The 14,736-nt window shown below is 47.0% G+C and overlaps 1 protein-coding gene across 2 annotated transcripts in view; it reads right to left on the bottom strand.

Moving 5' to 3' along the window:
- Positions 1–4,254: 4,254 nt before the first annotated feature.
- Positions 4,255–14,736, bottom strand: part of Ppp1r21 (protein phosphatase 1 regulatory subunit 21) — a 67,095-nt gene continuing 56,613 nt past the window's right edge. For both annotated transcript variants that reach the window (XM_076559240.1, XM_076559241.1), the window contains exons 18-22: positions 14,373–14,405; positions 12,659–12,775; positions 9,902–10,000; positions 8,326–8,454; positions 4,255–4,968 (exon numbers count right to left, since the gene is read on the bottom strand). In XM_076559240.1, the coding sequence (XP_076415355.1) occupies positions 4,939–4,968; positions 8,326–8,454; positions 9,902–10,000; positions 12,659–12,775; positions 14,373–14,405 (408 nt within the window). In that variant the 3' untranslated portion in view covers positions 4,255–4,938. The remainder of the gene's footprint in view (positions 4,969–8,325; positions 8,455–9,901; positions 10,001–12,658; positions 12,776–14,372; positions 14,406–14,736) is intronic.

Here is a 14,736-nt window from a genome sequence, read left to right as displayed (position 1 = left end):
TACACGTGGTGAGCCGCCTCGTGTGGGTGCTCGGGCGAGAAGAGCAGATGCCATCTCTCCAGCCCCATGAAGAAGCTAAAATGTTAGAAATTAAATCTGTATTAAGAGATGTGTGCTCTTGATCTATTTCCTAGTTTCCCAAATTTTCAACAACATTCATGTAATATATAATCAAGAAAAGGTAGGAAATGTCATTTTAATAAGTTCTCCAGAGAACAAGTTGTCTTAGTTATGGTTTCTAATGCTATGAAGAGACACCAAGACCACGGCAACTCTTATAAAGGGAAATATTTAGTTGGGGTGGCTCACTTACAGTTTCAGAGGTTCAGTCCATTATCATCATGGCATCATGCAGGCAGACGTGGTGCTGGAATAGTAGCTGGGAGTCCTATATCTTGCAGGCCACAGGAAGTCAACTGGGATACTGGGCTGTATCCTGAGCATAGGAAACCTCAAAACCCACCCCAGACACAGTCACGTACTTCCTCTGACAAGGCCATTCCTGCTCCAACAAAGCCACACCTCTTACTAGTGCCATTCCCTATGAGATTATGGGGGCCAGTTACATTCAAACAACCACACAAGTCTCTATGCTATTGCCGTCTGTGGCTTTCAGTGTGTGTGCACACATCAGACACTGTCTGAGCCTCCACTGCTGAGACTGGAGTCTCATTTCTCACTGCCCATGCCATGAGGCCTATGCAGTGAAGAGAGCATTTTGGGGAGGAGGCTGAAGTGGTATGTAGAGGGTTGCCATGAGAAGGGTGAGAGACAGTGACTGCCCAGGGTGTTAAGGAGAGACAATCTTGGGAGAACAGTAGATCTGCCAGCCCAGAGAGCACCCAGTGAGTCTGGAGGCTCCAAGAGAGACCCGTGTCCTTGATATGGAGTCTCATATGCTTCCTAGTCTGGCCTCAAAGGCTCCTCCACCTCAGCTCCCCAGTGGTGGGACTCAAGCTCACACCATCATACCTCGCTTGAGATTTCTTGAAGATGAATTAGCTAAACTATGCTCAACTGAATCTGGCTTCACTGAAAGGAGAATTACATACCCGGGGAAAAGTTTAAAAATGAATGGACAGCACCCCAATAATACATTTTGTTAAAGGCCATTATTGGCTCCAGGGAAAACAGACTTAGGTAGGAAAGGAAAAGTCATACATTACGTGACTTGGCTATCAGGTGCATTTGAACAACCACAGGGAAGTTTTATTGAATATCGACATGATCAAAAGGCAAAGTAAGCCGGGCGGTGGTGGCGCACACCTTTAATCCCAGCACTCGGGAGGCAGGGGCAGGCAGATCTCTGTGAGTTCAAGGCCAGCCTGGGCTACCAAGTGAGCTCCAGGAAAGGCGCAAAGCTACACAGAGAAACCCTGTCTCGAAAAACCAAAAAAAAAAAAAAAAAAAAGGCAAAGTAACCAATTTAAAGAGAAAGTATTTGTGTGGGTGTTAGGGACAGGGAGGACACAAACATCTCCCAAGTGCAAAGCCTGTGCTTAACAAGAAAAGCAATGGCAAGTAGCATGTTCTCTGGGAATACAAATACTAAACTATCAAAATTTTCCCAGGGGCCTGCCCTGAGAAGATTTCTCCCAGAGTCCTGGGGAAGACGCTACAGCCGAGGTGGGGTATCTGAGGGAAAAGAATCCAAGTACACTGGGTTCTTTCGTCCATTTACTTTATTCCTCTGAGATTAAATTCTATCTACACAGCTTTATTTCTATTCTTATATATAGCTCTTCTCTGTCCCTTCTCTTTCTGTCCTCTCATAGCCCTAACTAAGCTCTTCTGCTATCGATCTCATCTTCATCCTCCGTTCCTCCATCCCCCATCTTTCCTTCCTCTCCTATTCTCTTGACCCGATTCAAATCCACCTACAATCTGCAAAACCTTCCCTTGCTCTCTCTCCTTGGGCTGAGCCTCTCTAACCCCAACCGGAGTCAGGAATTCTCCCCAGTCTTCACTCTACCTGGTTATGCAAAAACCCTTTTGTTCTTAGTCAATAGCTCCAGGATGCTACTAGGTCTGTGAGAGAAAGGGATGGTCCAAGCTTCATCTGCACAAGAAACAAAGCTATGTATCTACAATCCACCTGCCTCCTAGGAGACAGGCATTGTCTCTGTAGGGGTGCGACCTAGTACAGATCAGCAGTAGGGTCTGAGAGGCTTATACTGTTTGCTGTTATGGCCTATGAGTTATGGGCACACAAGAAATTGATCATAGGAAACAGCTGATACATTAAAAGCTGAATAACATCAAATATTCCTTGATATTTGACTTCTCCTCCAGAAGGATTCCTTGATCCTTCAAGGTATAGCTTTATCATATACAGCTGAATCTCTACTTCATATTCTTGAGGTCTGCAGCACCACCAGTGAGTGAAAGTGTTTCTCTCTTTACGGAGTGGGAGGTGGAAGGATTAGGGGATTGGTTTTTGTTTGTTTTCCCTCAGTACCACGTATGTTAGAATAGTCTGACTCAAACTGAAGCTCGTAGCTTTGATTAAAGTCTAGACAATTTGTAGGCTGGACAGAGATGGCTCATCAGTTAAAAACACATACTGCTCTTGCAGAGCACCCGAGTTCAGTTTCCAGACCCACATCATACAGCTCCTAACCACCTGTGACTCCAGCTCCTGGAGACCCAACGCCTCTGGCCTCCTGCACTCGTGTGCACCCTATCACGCACACCGGAGATATACATATAATTAAAAATAATAAAAAACAGTCTTAAAAAGTCAAATACAGAGAAGTTGAGGAAAAATAGCCGCTATGTATTACTTTGTGTTTCTTGATCTGAGACAATCCCAGGACCGGATGAGAGCAAATGACAGTTCACGATTATGTCATTATTATGTCACGACTCAGCTCTCCAGGCAGTGGATGTAGCTGTTTGCCCCCCACACACACTGTGCAGAACCTGAGCACACACATGTTCCTTGCACTAAATGATCACATGAATAAGACGGGTTCAGAAACCAGTGCTCACCACACTCGCTGACACTCGTAGAACTAAAGCATTCAGATGAAATAACCCAGTGTCTTAGGCTGGCCTTAAAACACTCCAAGAAAAAAAAAGTGTGTGTGCGCAGTGGGGTGGAGCAAGATTAGCTAAGTGTTTCTAATAACTGAGGGGGACCTGAATGTGTCCTCCCACATCTGGGCACACTCTGCAACTCTCAGTATTATAAGTAAGTGATGGCAGCGAAGTTAACGGCGTACGTACACTAAACTTGTCTGACAGTTGGCGAGGTCTGTATAGCACAGAATACGTATTTTAAAAAAGTCAGGGGCTGAGAGGCGGCTCAGGGGTTAAGATCACTCGCCACTCTTGCAGAAGACCCAGGCTCAGTTCCCAGCACCCACCTGACAGCTTGCAACAGGCCATGACTCTCGTTCCAAGTGATCCAATGCCCTCTTTTGACCTCTCCAGGCACCAGGCACACATGCAGTACATGTACATACGTGTAGGCAAAGCAGTCATACACATTAAAAAATAAAATTAAATAATGTCTTTTAAGTCAAAGGAGGAAAAAATTCATGCCACCAGCTCAGGAGACAGTGGCAGTTAAGAGCGTCTACTGCTCTTGTAGAGGACAGGAGTCCGATTCCCATCAATTGGTCTCCATCGGAAGCTCCAGCTCCAGGGAGTACTATGCCCCTGGCCTCTACAGGCACCTGCTCTCATGTGTGCACATACATACATACACATACACACATACATAATTATTAAAAATAAAACTTTTTAAAAAAGAAAAAAAAATTATGTCAAAGGCGAAAATTGTATCTGGCCTTTAAATGAATCTAAGAAGCTAACTAGAAGCTTTACAGGGTTCTGAATGAAGATGTGAAAGAGGAGACTGGATAAAGTCATGGCGTTACTGAGAAATGTAATAGTTTACCTTTCAGATACACAGCACCTGGAGTGGAATGCCCCGTCCCCTGGGCTCAGGCGCACACTCCTGACTGTGGCCAGGCTGCCCTGGCCCTCTAAGCCTTAGTTTTCTATCCGCTAGACAGAGACAGGCCACTAAGCACACAACATCTGCTTGTGGCCCTGGAGTGAGGTGCAGGGACAGGCACTGGGGGTGTGCACTGAAACGGCACGTGTCTCGAAGAGACCAAGGGACCCCTGCTTGAAAGGCGGTTCCCTTCTAGAGGCTGAACTGCTGGACCGCTCAGCTAGGCTGAGTCAGGTGACTGGATGCAGTCTCGGTTCCCTTTATCACATGGTCACAGACAGACTGAGAGGTTCATGTGGGTAGGAATTTATTGACATGAATTTCCTTCAGCAATTATTCTAACAGAGAGAGGACTGCAGCGCTGCAGACATGACAGCAGACCCAGGGGCTCGAAAGGATGCGGGCTCGCCACCTCGGGGAGGGAGGGAGGGGAAGGTGGGGGAGGGAGGGGACACGGGAGGGAGGGGGAAGGAGGGAGGGGGAGGGAGAGAATCTTTTAAAAAGAATCTGAGACGTTTTCAATTTTCAATTATAAGAAGAAATGACAATAGAGGAAGTAATGACATCTGACGATTTAAGCATTTTATCCAGAAACATACATCTATTCCATAGATACCAAATCCATTACCATATAATGGAGTTTGAAAATATACAAAATATTTGTTGTTCTTACATACTGAAATTAAATCCTAATTTCAAAAAGTGCACAGTAAAAACAGCATAAGGAAACCTACAATATCCATGGTTATGTCTATTGTTTTCCATTGACTGTCAACATCCAATTCTGTATTTGCCTTGCTGTTTACAAAGACTTCAAACGTCTCAAGGTCACGGACAACACTGGCTAGTTTACAGGTCCCACAGCACTTCAGCTCCCAGGGGCCACCAGCACTGGCTGTGGAGTCTGGCCCCGAGACTCTGGGCAGCAGCTGCAGCCGGTCTGGAGGGAACAGTCGCGTCCAGCTCCTCGTCAACTATCGACTCCTGTTCTTCTTAGAATTTCCCTGTGCAAAGAAAAACGGCCACCATAGAGCACAAGCGTCAGAAAAGGCGTTCACAGTTTGCAAAGCAGGCTGTCTGGGGCCATGTTGTCCCAGGGACACTCTGCTTCCCATCTGGAGAACAGCTGGCAGATAACCTGCATGTCAGCCTCTATTCAGTAACCACAAAGCTGTTTATTACTTCTGACCTTCCCTGCTCCCAACTTCCAGGACCCAAACCCTCTCGGGGGCATGAATAATAAATAAAGCACACAACTACCCCGTGTACCAAAATTCCTTTTCGTATGAGATCTCATGAAGCAAAATAGTTTGGTCCCAATATGGTTTTTGTTTTCTCTCTCTCTTTTTTTTTTAAGATTTATTTTATTTATTATGTAAATAGCGTTCTTTCTGCAAGTTTGCCATAAGCCAGAAGAGGGTATCAGATCTCATTACAGATGGTTGTGAGCCACCATGTGGTTGCTGGGAATTGAACTCAGGTCCTCTGGAAGAGCAGACAGTGCTCTTAACCTCTGAGCCATCTCTCCAGCCCCCGGTTTTTGTTTTCTAAATAAACAGGTTTTACAGCAGTGGTTCTCAACCTTCCTAATGCTGTGACCCTTTAACATGGTTCCTCATGTTGTGGGGACCCCCAACCATAAAATTATTTCATTGCTCCTTCATAACTGTAAATCTGCTACTCTTATGTATTGTAATGTAAGTATCTATGTTTTCCAATGACCCTAAAGAGGTGGAGACCCACAGTTGAGAACCACTGAGAGCTTGGAGTAGTGGTACACAATGCTCTTCAACATGGTGGTTTTGCATATTCTCTTCTCTTTGGAGAGGTTCACATCTTAGGACTACAGTCTAATTAAATGCCTAAATGATGAGGCCCACACACCATTTCTTCCCATAAGTGGGCAACACCTGCAGATCATGGCACACACACGGTGGAGATGTTTACTCTGTATCCAGTGGAGACAAAGCTCCCTCGGTCACAAGAGGACACTAGAGCAATATAAATTACTAATAAATGGAGGAGTGTGCTGAACAGTTTTATGTCAAGTTGACACAGCTAAAGTCATTTGGGAAGAGGGAACATCAATTAAGACAAGGCCTCCATAAGATCAGGGTGCAGGCAAGCCTGTAGGGCTTTTTTAAATTAGTGATTGATGGGGGAGGGCCCAGCTCAGGGTGGGTGGTACCAACCCTGGGCTGGTGGTCCTGGGTTCTATAAGAAAGCAGGCTGAGCAAGCCAGTGAGCAGCACTCCTCCATGGCCTCTGCATCAGCTCCTGCCTCCAGGTTCCTGCTCAGCTTGAGTTCCTGCCCTGACTTCCTTCCGTGATGGACAGTGATATGGAAGTGTAAGCCAAGGAAACCCTTTCTCCTCAAGCTGTTTTTGGTCACAGTGTTTCCTCACAGCCATAGTCACCCTGACTAAGACAAGGAGGAAGCCAACACAGGGCTTGCTTACAGAATGACCGAAGAATGGTTAAGAACACCACTCTGAGCTGAAGGGAGGCCTCGTACGCGGATTTAATAATCCAGGCAATTTCAGGAATAGCCTTTAGTGTAAATTTCAGAATTTCTGAAGTAGCTCTAGTCCACCTTGATCACCTCACATGATGGACGTGCAGCTCGGGGGCTGAAACATTTCTCTGTCACTGCCTCCCGGACACTAGTGCTACAACTAGCTCTCTCGTAAATGACGTCACAGAAAACCAAAGATGATCTCCTCAGTGCGTGTGCATTCTACTGTGACTAGAACTATAACCGAGTCAGGAGAGTAAGGAGAGGTATTCACAGAGAGGACCGTACCTCCTGCCTCTAAGACCACATTTCCTGAAGCACGAGTCACTAGAGTCATAATCAGGAACATCTGGCTGGTCATCAGCACAGAGCTGGCCCAGACAAGCACAGGTAACACCTCCCCACACAGTGAGACGTTAATGAATGTCCTGAATGGTGCTGAGGAGGGTCATGTAACGCAGACTCCAGTGTAGCCCCCCCCCCCCCGGCATGTTCTCCAGGGGAACCTCGCCCAGCGGCGACTTTGACCACTCCGGCATGCAAGGCTGCAACTGCACCTGTCTACTGCCTCTCCAGCTCAGGTACTGCCTGGCCATCTGAGACGACGCACAGAACGGAATGCCTGCTGCTGTGAAGCTTACATTTGTAGGAAAAAAGCTGCCTATTACCATTCACTAACAGAGACAGGGTATATGGAAATGCATGCCAACCTAAGCACATTACCTGGTATCTACTGACTGGTTTGGACAGAGGCTCTATGAAAAACAAAATCAACAGGAATCCTGGAGATAAAATGGTTAGCATTCCTATGGGCAGTTATGAGAATAAATAAAGAACTCTATTCCATTCTTGGGCATATACCCAAAGAAGGCCATTTCCTAATGCGGAGATATCTGCACATCCATGTTTATTGCTGCTTTATTCACAACAGCAAGGGAATGGAACCAGCTGAGATGCCCACCAACAGATGAAGAGTTAATGAAAATGTGGGAGAGATATAATATGCAATATTATTCAGCTGTCAAGAAAAATGAGATCTGCAGGAAAATGGCTGGGCTTGGGAAGTATAATATTAATAAAGGTGACCGAAAGGGAAAAAGAAAAAAGTGTATGTCCCCCTCACATATTGATCCTAGCCTCTAATGTAAACATGCATGTATGTAAACAGTTAAGTGTGGGTATGGACAACACTTAGGAAGGAAATCCCGAGAGGGTAACATGAGCGCAGGCAAGGGACACAGGAACCACGAAAGAGGACGGTAGGCTAGTTTTGTTTTGTGGTGGTGGTGGTGGTTGTGGCAGTTTCAACGGTGTCTGCTCCTTCTCTTCCTGTGGTGGATAACTGAGAGTATAAACCCTAAGTGAGGCCTCTGGTCTCAGAACGTGCAGTTCACTGACAGTCGGAGCTGGGGACTGGGTAAGCGTCTCAGTGGCTTCCTTAAGGTGTGTGAGACTTTCGTCTGTGAATTAACAAGAATAAGTGACTTTATCGAATGAAACAACTTGCTGAGGGTCTGTGAATTAATAAGAGTAAATGACTTTACTGAATGAAACCAGTTGCTAAGAATTACCCACATACCATTAGGATCTTATCCAGACAGAGCATGATCCCCTCAGGCCATCTGCAAGTCCCCTCACTCTTACACAAAAGCAAAAATGTCACAAGGCAGCAGCAGATCAGACCTCAGCTTAGACTCAGCTAAGGACATGATTTTTCTTTTAGGACAGGAAAAGGAAGTGAAGGAAGCGGATTCACAAGTCCTTACTCCTAACTTTCCTCTGGAAACACCACAGTGCAGCCTCGTCTTCCAGCTGCACTGGCGTCCCCGCGTCCCTCCCCACACACCTTACTGGACATCTTCAGCGTGTCGATCTCTTCCCTCTGTTTGGACAGGGTCTCGTTCATGCTGCACAGGTGGTCGCTCATCATACTCAGCTGATCCTCGTAGCTCCTCTTGGTGGTCGTCAGCTCATCCTACAGAGCAGGCAAAAAGAAGAGAGGCTACCCAGAAGCTCCTTTTACTACAAACATCTGGGAAGCAGCCTATCATGAGGCCCTAGTTGAGCAGTTAACACAAAGTTAAGGCACAGGCTGAATGGAAGGACAAAGTGGAAAAAAAATAGGGAAAATTTATCAGCCTTGAAAGAATGCATTCATAGTCGGGTGGTGGGGGCGCACGCCTTTAATCTCAGTACTTGGGAGGCAGAGTCAGGCGGATCTCTGTGAGTTTGAGGCCAGCCTGGGCTACAGAGTGAGATCCAGGACAGGCACCAAAACTACACAGAGAAACCCTGTCCCAAAAAACAAAACGAAGCACAACAAAAAGAATGCGTTCATAACTTCTTTATCTCAGTCACTGAAGTGTTTGCAAGCATGAGGCATCCCTAGAACCCACATAAAAAGAAGCTGGGCCTGGAGGTGCCCACTGGAGGTGCCCACTGGAATTGCAGCCCTGGGGAGGGAGACAGATGCTGGAACTCACTGGCAAGCCAGCCAGCCTACTCGGCAAGTCTGAGACCCACGCATGCTTACACAACTGTACGACGTACAAAACATGAGCATCCCTCCTCGGTGGGTACAGGACTGTGAAAAGCCTGGGGGAACTGTTGCTTCCAAACCACCCTGGTTTTCAAACGCCCTGCACAGGCCTCGGCCTTCTGCACCTTCCCAGGAGGACACCCTGCCTCCTGCCTCATGCTCTCCTCAGCCTCCTGAAAGACTCCCATCTCTAAGTAATCTGAGGAGCTGATCTGAAACACGGACGCTGTGTCCCTGGGTTTTCCTGTGCCTACCTCATGCTGATATCAACAGGGGCTTCCTGGAAGGCAAGGCTTGAAACTGGAACTGGATTTATTTACTTGTGTATTTAGATATATAATGAAGCAGGGTCTCACTATGTATTCCTGGAACTCACTCTATAGACCAGGCTGGACTAGAACTCAGAGACCTGCCTGCCTCTGCCTCTCGAGTGCTGGGATTAAAGGCATGCGCCACCATGCCCAACAAAAGCAAACCTTTGAAACCCAGCAGTGAGAAGGAGGAATGTTTTGCAGCCGCACCCTTAGGTTTATTTAGGTCAGTGTCTGAAACAAGACAGAATAATGTGTGTAGAACAAGCCTACAGCCAGTCACAGTGAGTGTTTACAAGGAAGAGGAGAAAGAAGGATTATGGGTAAGTATAAATAAATAAATAAATGCAGACTACAGAAAAATTTGAAATCAACCTCAAATCAGAAACAAGATGGCCATTCTTCGCCTGGTATAAGTAATAGTTACTTTCAGATGAGTTAGAAATCAAGCGATTTGAAAAAGGTGTGTTTAAAGGCCACAGAGCATCACTTGCCAAGGGAAGGCTGGCTTGGCTGCCCTCAGGTCAGTCATGGAAAAGCCGTTAGTGCTGAGGTCACACTCAGGAACTCACCTGCAGCCTGCTGCTATTCTGACTGGCTAGCTTCATCTCCTCGGTCAGGTTCTCCTTACACTTCTCCGCCAGGGCCAGCCTCTTAGAGAGCGCTCGGCACTGTAGAATCAAAACATCAAATTTTACCCTGGGAAGGTAAGTGGGTTTAGTCACCAAAGCCAAAGGCCATCATTCATTCACGCACTCATGCACTCACTCACTTATTCATTCATTCCAAAACTCTCTGCTGAATACACAAGGTGGAGAATGGTACAGAACAGAAGATAAGGACCCACTCTCTTGTTTTACTAAGGTAAAAGAGGCCTGCGGCCCAAGCTTATCAGTGTTCTGTTAGCTCCAGTGATCACAAAGCACATAAAAGCGTTCTCCATTTACACGGGACCCATTTATACTTCTGATGGATAAAGGACACTGGTTGTCTCAAAAGGGATTGCGGGCTGCCAACCACGGGCCCTACCTAAGGTAATTCCCAAATCCCTTGGGTTTTAAGTTCATCGATAGAGACCCCAGTACAGGAACCACGACATCTTTGTAATCCCACCCAAAGATTTATGCTGTCTATATGTTTTCTCTAGTTTTCCTGTGGGGCGTTTACCCACCAACCCCACAGCTCCCCAGAGTTTTCTTGAGTGCGAGCAGCAGGAAATATTAGATAGAAGGATTTATAGCGGAGAATCTTATGGAGAGAAACAGATAGAAAATAAAGGATAGTCTCGAGAGGGCCTGGAACCTTTTCCAACGGACCTGACTGTCTCTGGCCAAGGGGTGGAGCAAAAGACCTCCTCCCCCAGCACAGCCAAGTGCAGACCATCTCAGACACCTGCACTCAGGCCCGTGGTCCTGATCATCCTCTATTTGGACCTGCTGGGTAAAGCCACGAGGAACCCGAGAACGGGCTCCCACATTTTCCTAAACCCAGATGATGTAAGACAGAGCAGATAAAAAGGAAAAGAGGAAGTTTTATATCACATTGTTCAGACAAGGAGGATTTGAAGATATTTGAATGTTGTGTGGACATCAGGATCTTCAACTATCCTTTCCGGTAAAGTCATGGGGTGGGGGGTGGGGGCATTACTTCCTGTTTATACATGAGAACTAGGACAATCTAAAAATTCTTGCATCATAACTGTGCTGAAAACATTTACTAAAATAGGCAGAGCTCATGAAATTGAGACAGCCTAAAATTCCCCTAGTTCCTCATTTGTTCTCAAGAAAACTTCAGGACAGCTTGTACAATCAAATCACCCACTTCCCTCTGCTCGGCACTGAACCTGCCCGCCCGAGAGGGAGAAAGCATGCAGGGCCCGGGCCATAGGAAGACGACAATCACATCTGGGACACCACCCAGAGAGCGGACAGGGAACCGGAAATGATGGTATCAGCTGCACACACAGTTTAAGAAACAGAAGTTCTACATCAGCCAGCCTGTTTGCTGTACCCCACTTTCTACACCGTAACAACAGCGACCAACTGATAAAGGACGGGTGCAGCAGCTCCCTATCCCCTGGGAAAGGCCGCTTTATTTTAAAGGAAAAAGCACAGTCCTTTTCCACCTCTAACACCTGGCTGCCTGTCCACCTCTTCATCTCTGCAATGTGGAGACAGTCACAGACAACGCTCGGTCCCAACAGAGGGGGCCGTCTCTTCCTCTATGGTTTAACAGCTTAAGTGGTGTAACTCTGCCTGTCTCTAATTAATTCTTACTATAAAGTGTCGAATCAAAGACTCACAGACCCTGCGTGCGCCCACCAACCTTCTTCCTTCCTCGTTCTTTAGTATCTGAACTGGTTTCATTCTCCCCTCCATCTCTGGAGTCTCTATGGTGAACAGTGGGGTTTTAATACATGAACTACTGATGACGGAAGAAGAGGAGGCGACAAGGTGAGGCCTTCCAGCTCTTCTGAGTTAAACAGGTGACGGTTTTCACTCAATCCTTTAAACTCAGGCCCATGAACCTCCCACTTAGGAACCGGGGCATGCGGGCTGGACAGACGGCTCTGTCGGCAAACTGCTGCCTGTGCACGCAGGAGGACCTCGGATCCCGCAGCCATGCAGAAAGGCCAGACACGCCAGCACGCGCCTGTCACCCCAGAGCTGGGGAGGCAGACGCAAGAGCAGCCTGGGGTCTAGCCGGCCAGCCTATCTGACCAACAGCTCCGGGTCAGCGAGTGGCCGTGTCTGAAAGAGCAAGATGGAGGAAGGTACCCGACGCTGACCTCTGGTTCCCACAGGTGTGTGCACAGGCACATCCCTACCCCCCCCCCCCCCAAACACACACATACACATAAAGACACTGGAGAGATTTTAAAGATGGGCTGGCGAGATGACTCAAGGGATAAAGGTGCCATCGAGCCTAATGACCTGAGTTTGACCCCGGAACCCACATGGCGGAAGAGAGACAACTCCTGGAAGCTGTTCTCTCCTGTCCACAGGTGCTGGCACTCCCACACATACACAGTAAGTAAATGTAAAACCAAGAAAGGTCTGGTGCGTTTCACTTTTCACTTTGCACATGTACATGTCCTCTACCACTGACACAAATAATCTCTATTAATCCTTCAAAACTCACAACACGGGCTGCAGAAAGGCTGCCCGAGCCTGTCACCTCTCCTGCAGGAACGTGGAAATGACACACAGTCTCACACTGACTGAAATGAACGTGCTGGAGTGGCAGATGGACTAACCACCCTGAGCTATGACTGATCCAGACACACGGACGGAACAGAACCGTGACCTGATCTGATGGACCGCACTCACCTCGGCGTAGAAGTGCACCGACTTGCTGTCAGCCAGCTGCAGCTGAGACGTGAGCTCCGCTATCCTTGCCATGTAGTGATTCTTAATCAGGTCTTCCCGGGACTCCACATCTGGGACCTTCGAGGACCACAAAGCAGAGATGTCAGTGAGAGGGGCAATTCTAGCAAAGGAAGCAAAGACCACACTTTACACCTCACCACTAGAACCTCACAGGAGACGGCTCCCCTTCCCCTCAGAGGACAGCCAGGCACGGCGGGAGAACAGCCCAGGTTTCCGTCCCTGCCGGCCTGTGTCTCAGAGCTCCCTAGAAGAAAACAACACCGGACTGAAGTACTGGGAAGCCCCACGGCCACGTCCTTCCAGGCAGCATGGTATTCAATCATCTGTTCATTCATTCTTGTTTTGTTTTTTGAAACAGTGTTGCCAAGCATCCAGGGCTAAACTCAAATTCATAATCCCCCTGCATCAATCTCCCAAATCCTTCGATTACAGGTGTAAGCGATCACACACAGTTCTGACCAGTTTTTATCAGCCACAAACCTAACTTTCAAAATCTCCATCTTTCGGACTAGCATGGCTTCTTTAATTGGAAAAGGGCAGAGAACGGGGGAGTATTTACTGGAACCCTGGGTTTTTTAATTAACATACAGTCATTACGTATACAGTACCGGGTTTCAGTTCGTAAGTAGATATACATTTTGCCGGTCTCTCCTCCCAGGAGTCATCATCATTTCTAGATAGTCATATCTATGCTTTTCTGTACCTTTATAAAATCTAGGCCCCACAAGTGGGAGAAAACGTGGTATTTATCTTTCTGAGCCTGACTTGGTCTACTTCAGACCATCATCTCTAGTTATATCCATCTTCTTGCAAACAGTACATCATTCTTTATGGCTTCACCGAACTCCACTATGTAAACACACCACACTTTCTTCACCGTTTCTCTGCTGATGGACACCTAGATTGATTGAATGATTCTGCTACTCGGAACAATGCTGCAATAAACATCGAGTGTAAACGCCTCTGTGCTGTGCTGACTCACAGTCCTGTGGAACCTCTAAATTCAGAACAATTTTTTTTTAACCCTTAAATTTTCTTCAGGAAAATGTAGTGCTCATAAACATACTAATAAATTAAACAAAATTGAACTGTTTGGAGCCTTTGTTCCAGATTGTTCCAGACTGGTATTTGTCCTGTTATACTTGCAATGACACATAACTGAGCCAAACTGTAAACTCATGAAGCTCAGCATTACCTTTGAAATAAAGAAGGAAATGACAGACCCTACAAGCCTCCTAGAACCATCATGACCACACTGAGTGACGAGCTCGGCTACTTCAGTTTTCATTTACTGGTCACTTGCAGAACCGTGATCTTCAAGTATTTCAAAATTCAAATGTGTAAGCCCATGTGACAAGTCCCACCAGATCTGGGCTCACTCACAGCAGCACACACGGAGGCCTGAGGAACCCTGCACTGTCAGAACTGTGGAAGTGGGTCACTGACCACGGCCCCCGCTAACCCAGGCTCTAAGCTGCCCTCTACTGAGGGCAGCCTGGAAGGAGTGATAAAAGCACGTGGAAGCACCCATGAGAGGAACCACTTGCCTTCCTTGTAAGAATTACCAGAAACACACACAGAGCTCCACAGGACTCGTCCACAAACGTGCACCACACATGCACTAATAGGCAACACCATGTCGAGTGCACATTACCTCACTGTCTGGAGTCCTGGTTAAAAGCCCAATCTAGAACATAAAGAAAAAACACCGTTAGAACATTTCAGACACAAGAAGTTAACAGCCTATAGCTTGTTCTCTTCTTGGTCTGTGCTGGTCCACAGACCATTGATGACGTAGGCCAGATCGCTGTGGATGCTGAGCATGGCTTCTGCCACGAGGCACAAACTGATAACCATTGCCAAATGCTCTATCACAATGCTGATTCACCCAACGGACTATCCAAGAGCAGGAGGGTGATTGATTTTGACCCTATCACATCATTTCCCAAGCAATAACATAGATGGTCCTCTGGAGACCACAATCATTAAACATGCTGAACAGAAAACACAAATAAGCA

Source organism: Peromyscus maniculatus, chromosome 22 (genome assembly GCF_049852395.1).
Source record: "Peromyscus maniculatus bairdii isolate BWxNUB_F1_BW_parent chromosome 22, HU_Pman_BW_mat_3.1, whole genome shotgun sequence".
NCBI lineage: Eukaryota > Metazoa > Chordata > Mammalia > Rodentia > Cricetidae > Peromyscus > Peromyscus maniculatus.
Note: the sequence above shows the minus strand (reverse complement) of the source record. Positions and strands in the feature narration are given on the sequence as shown.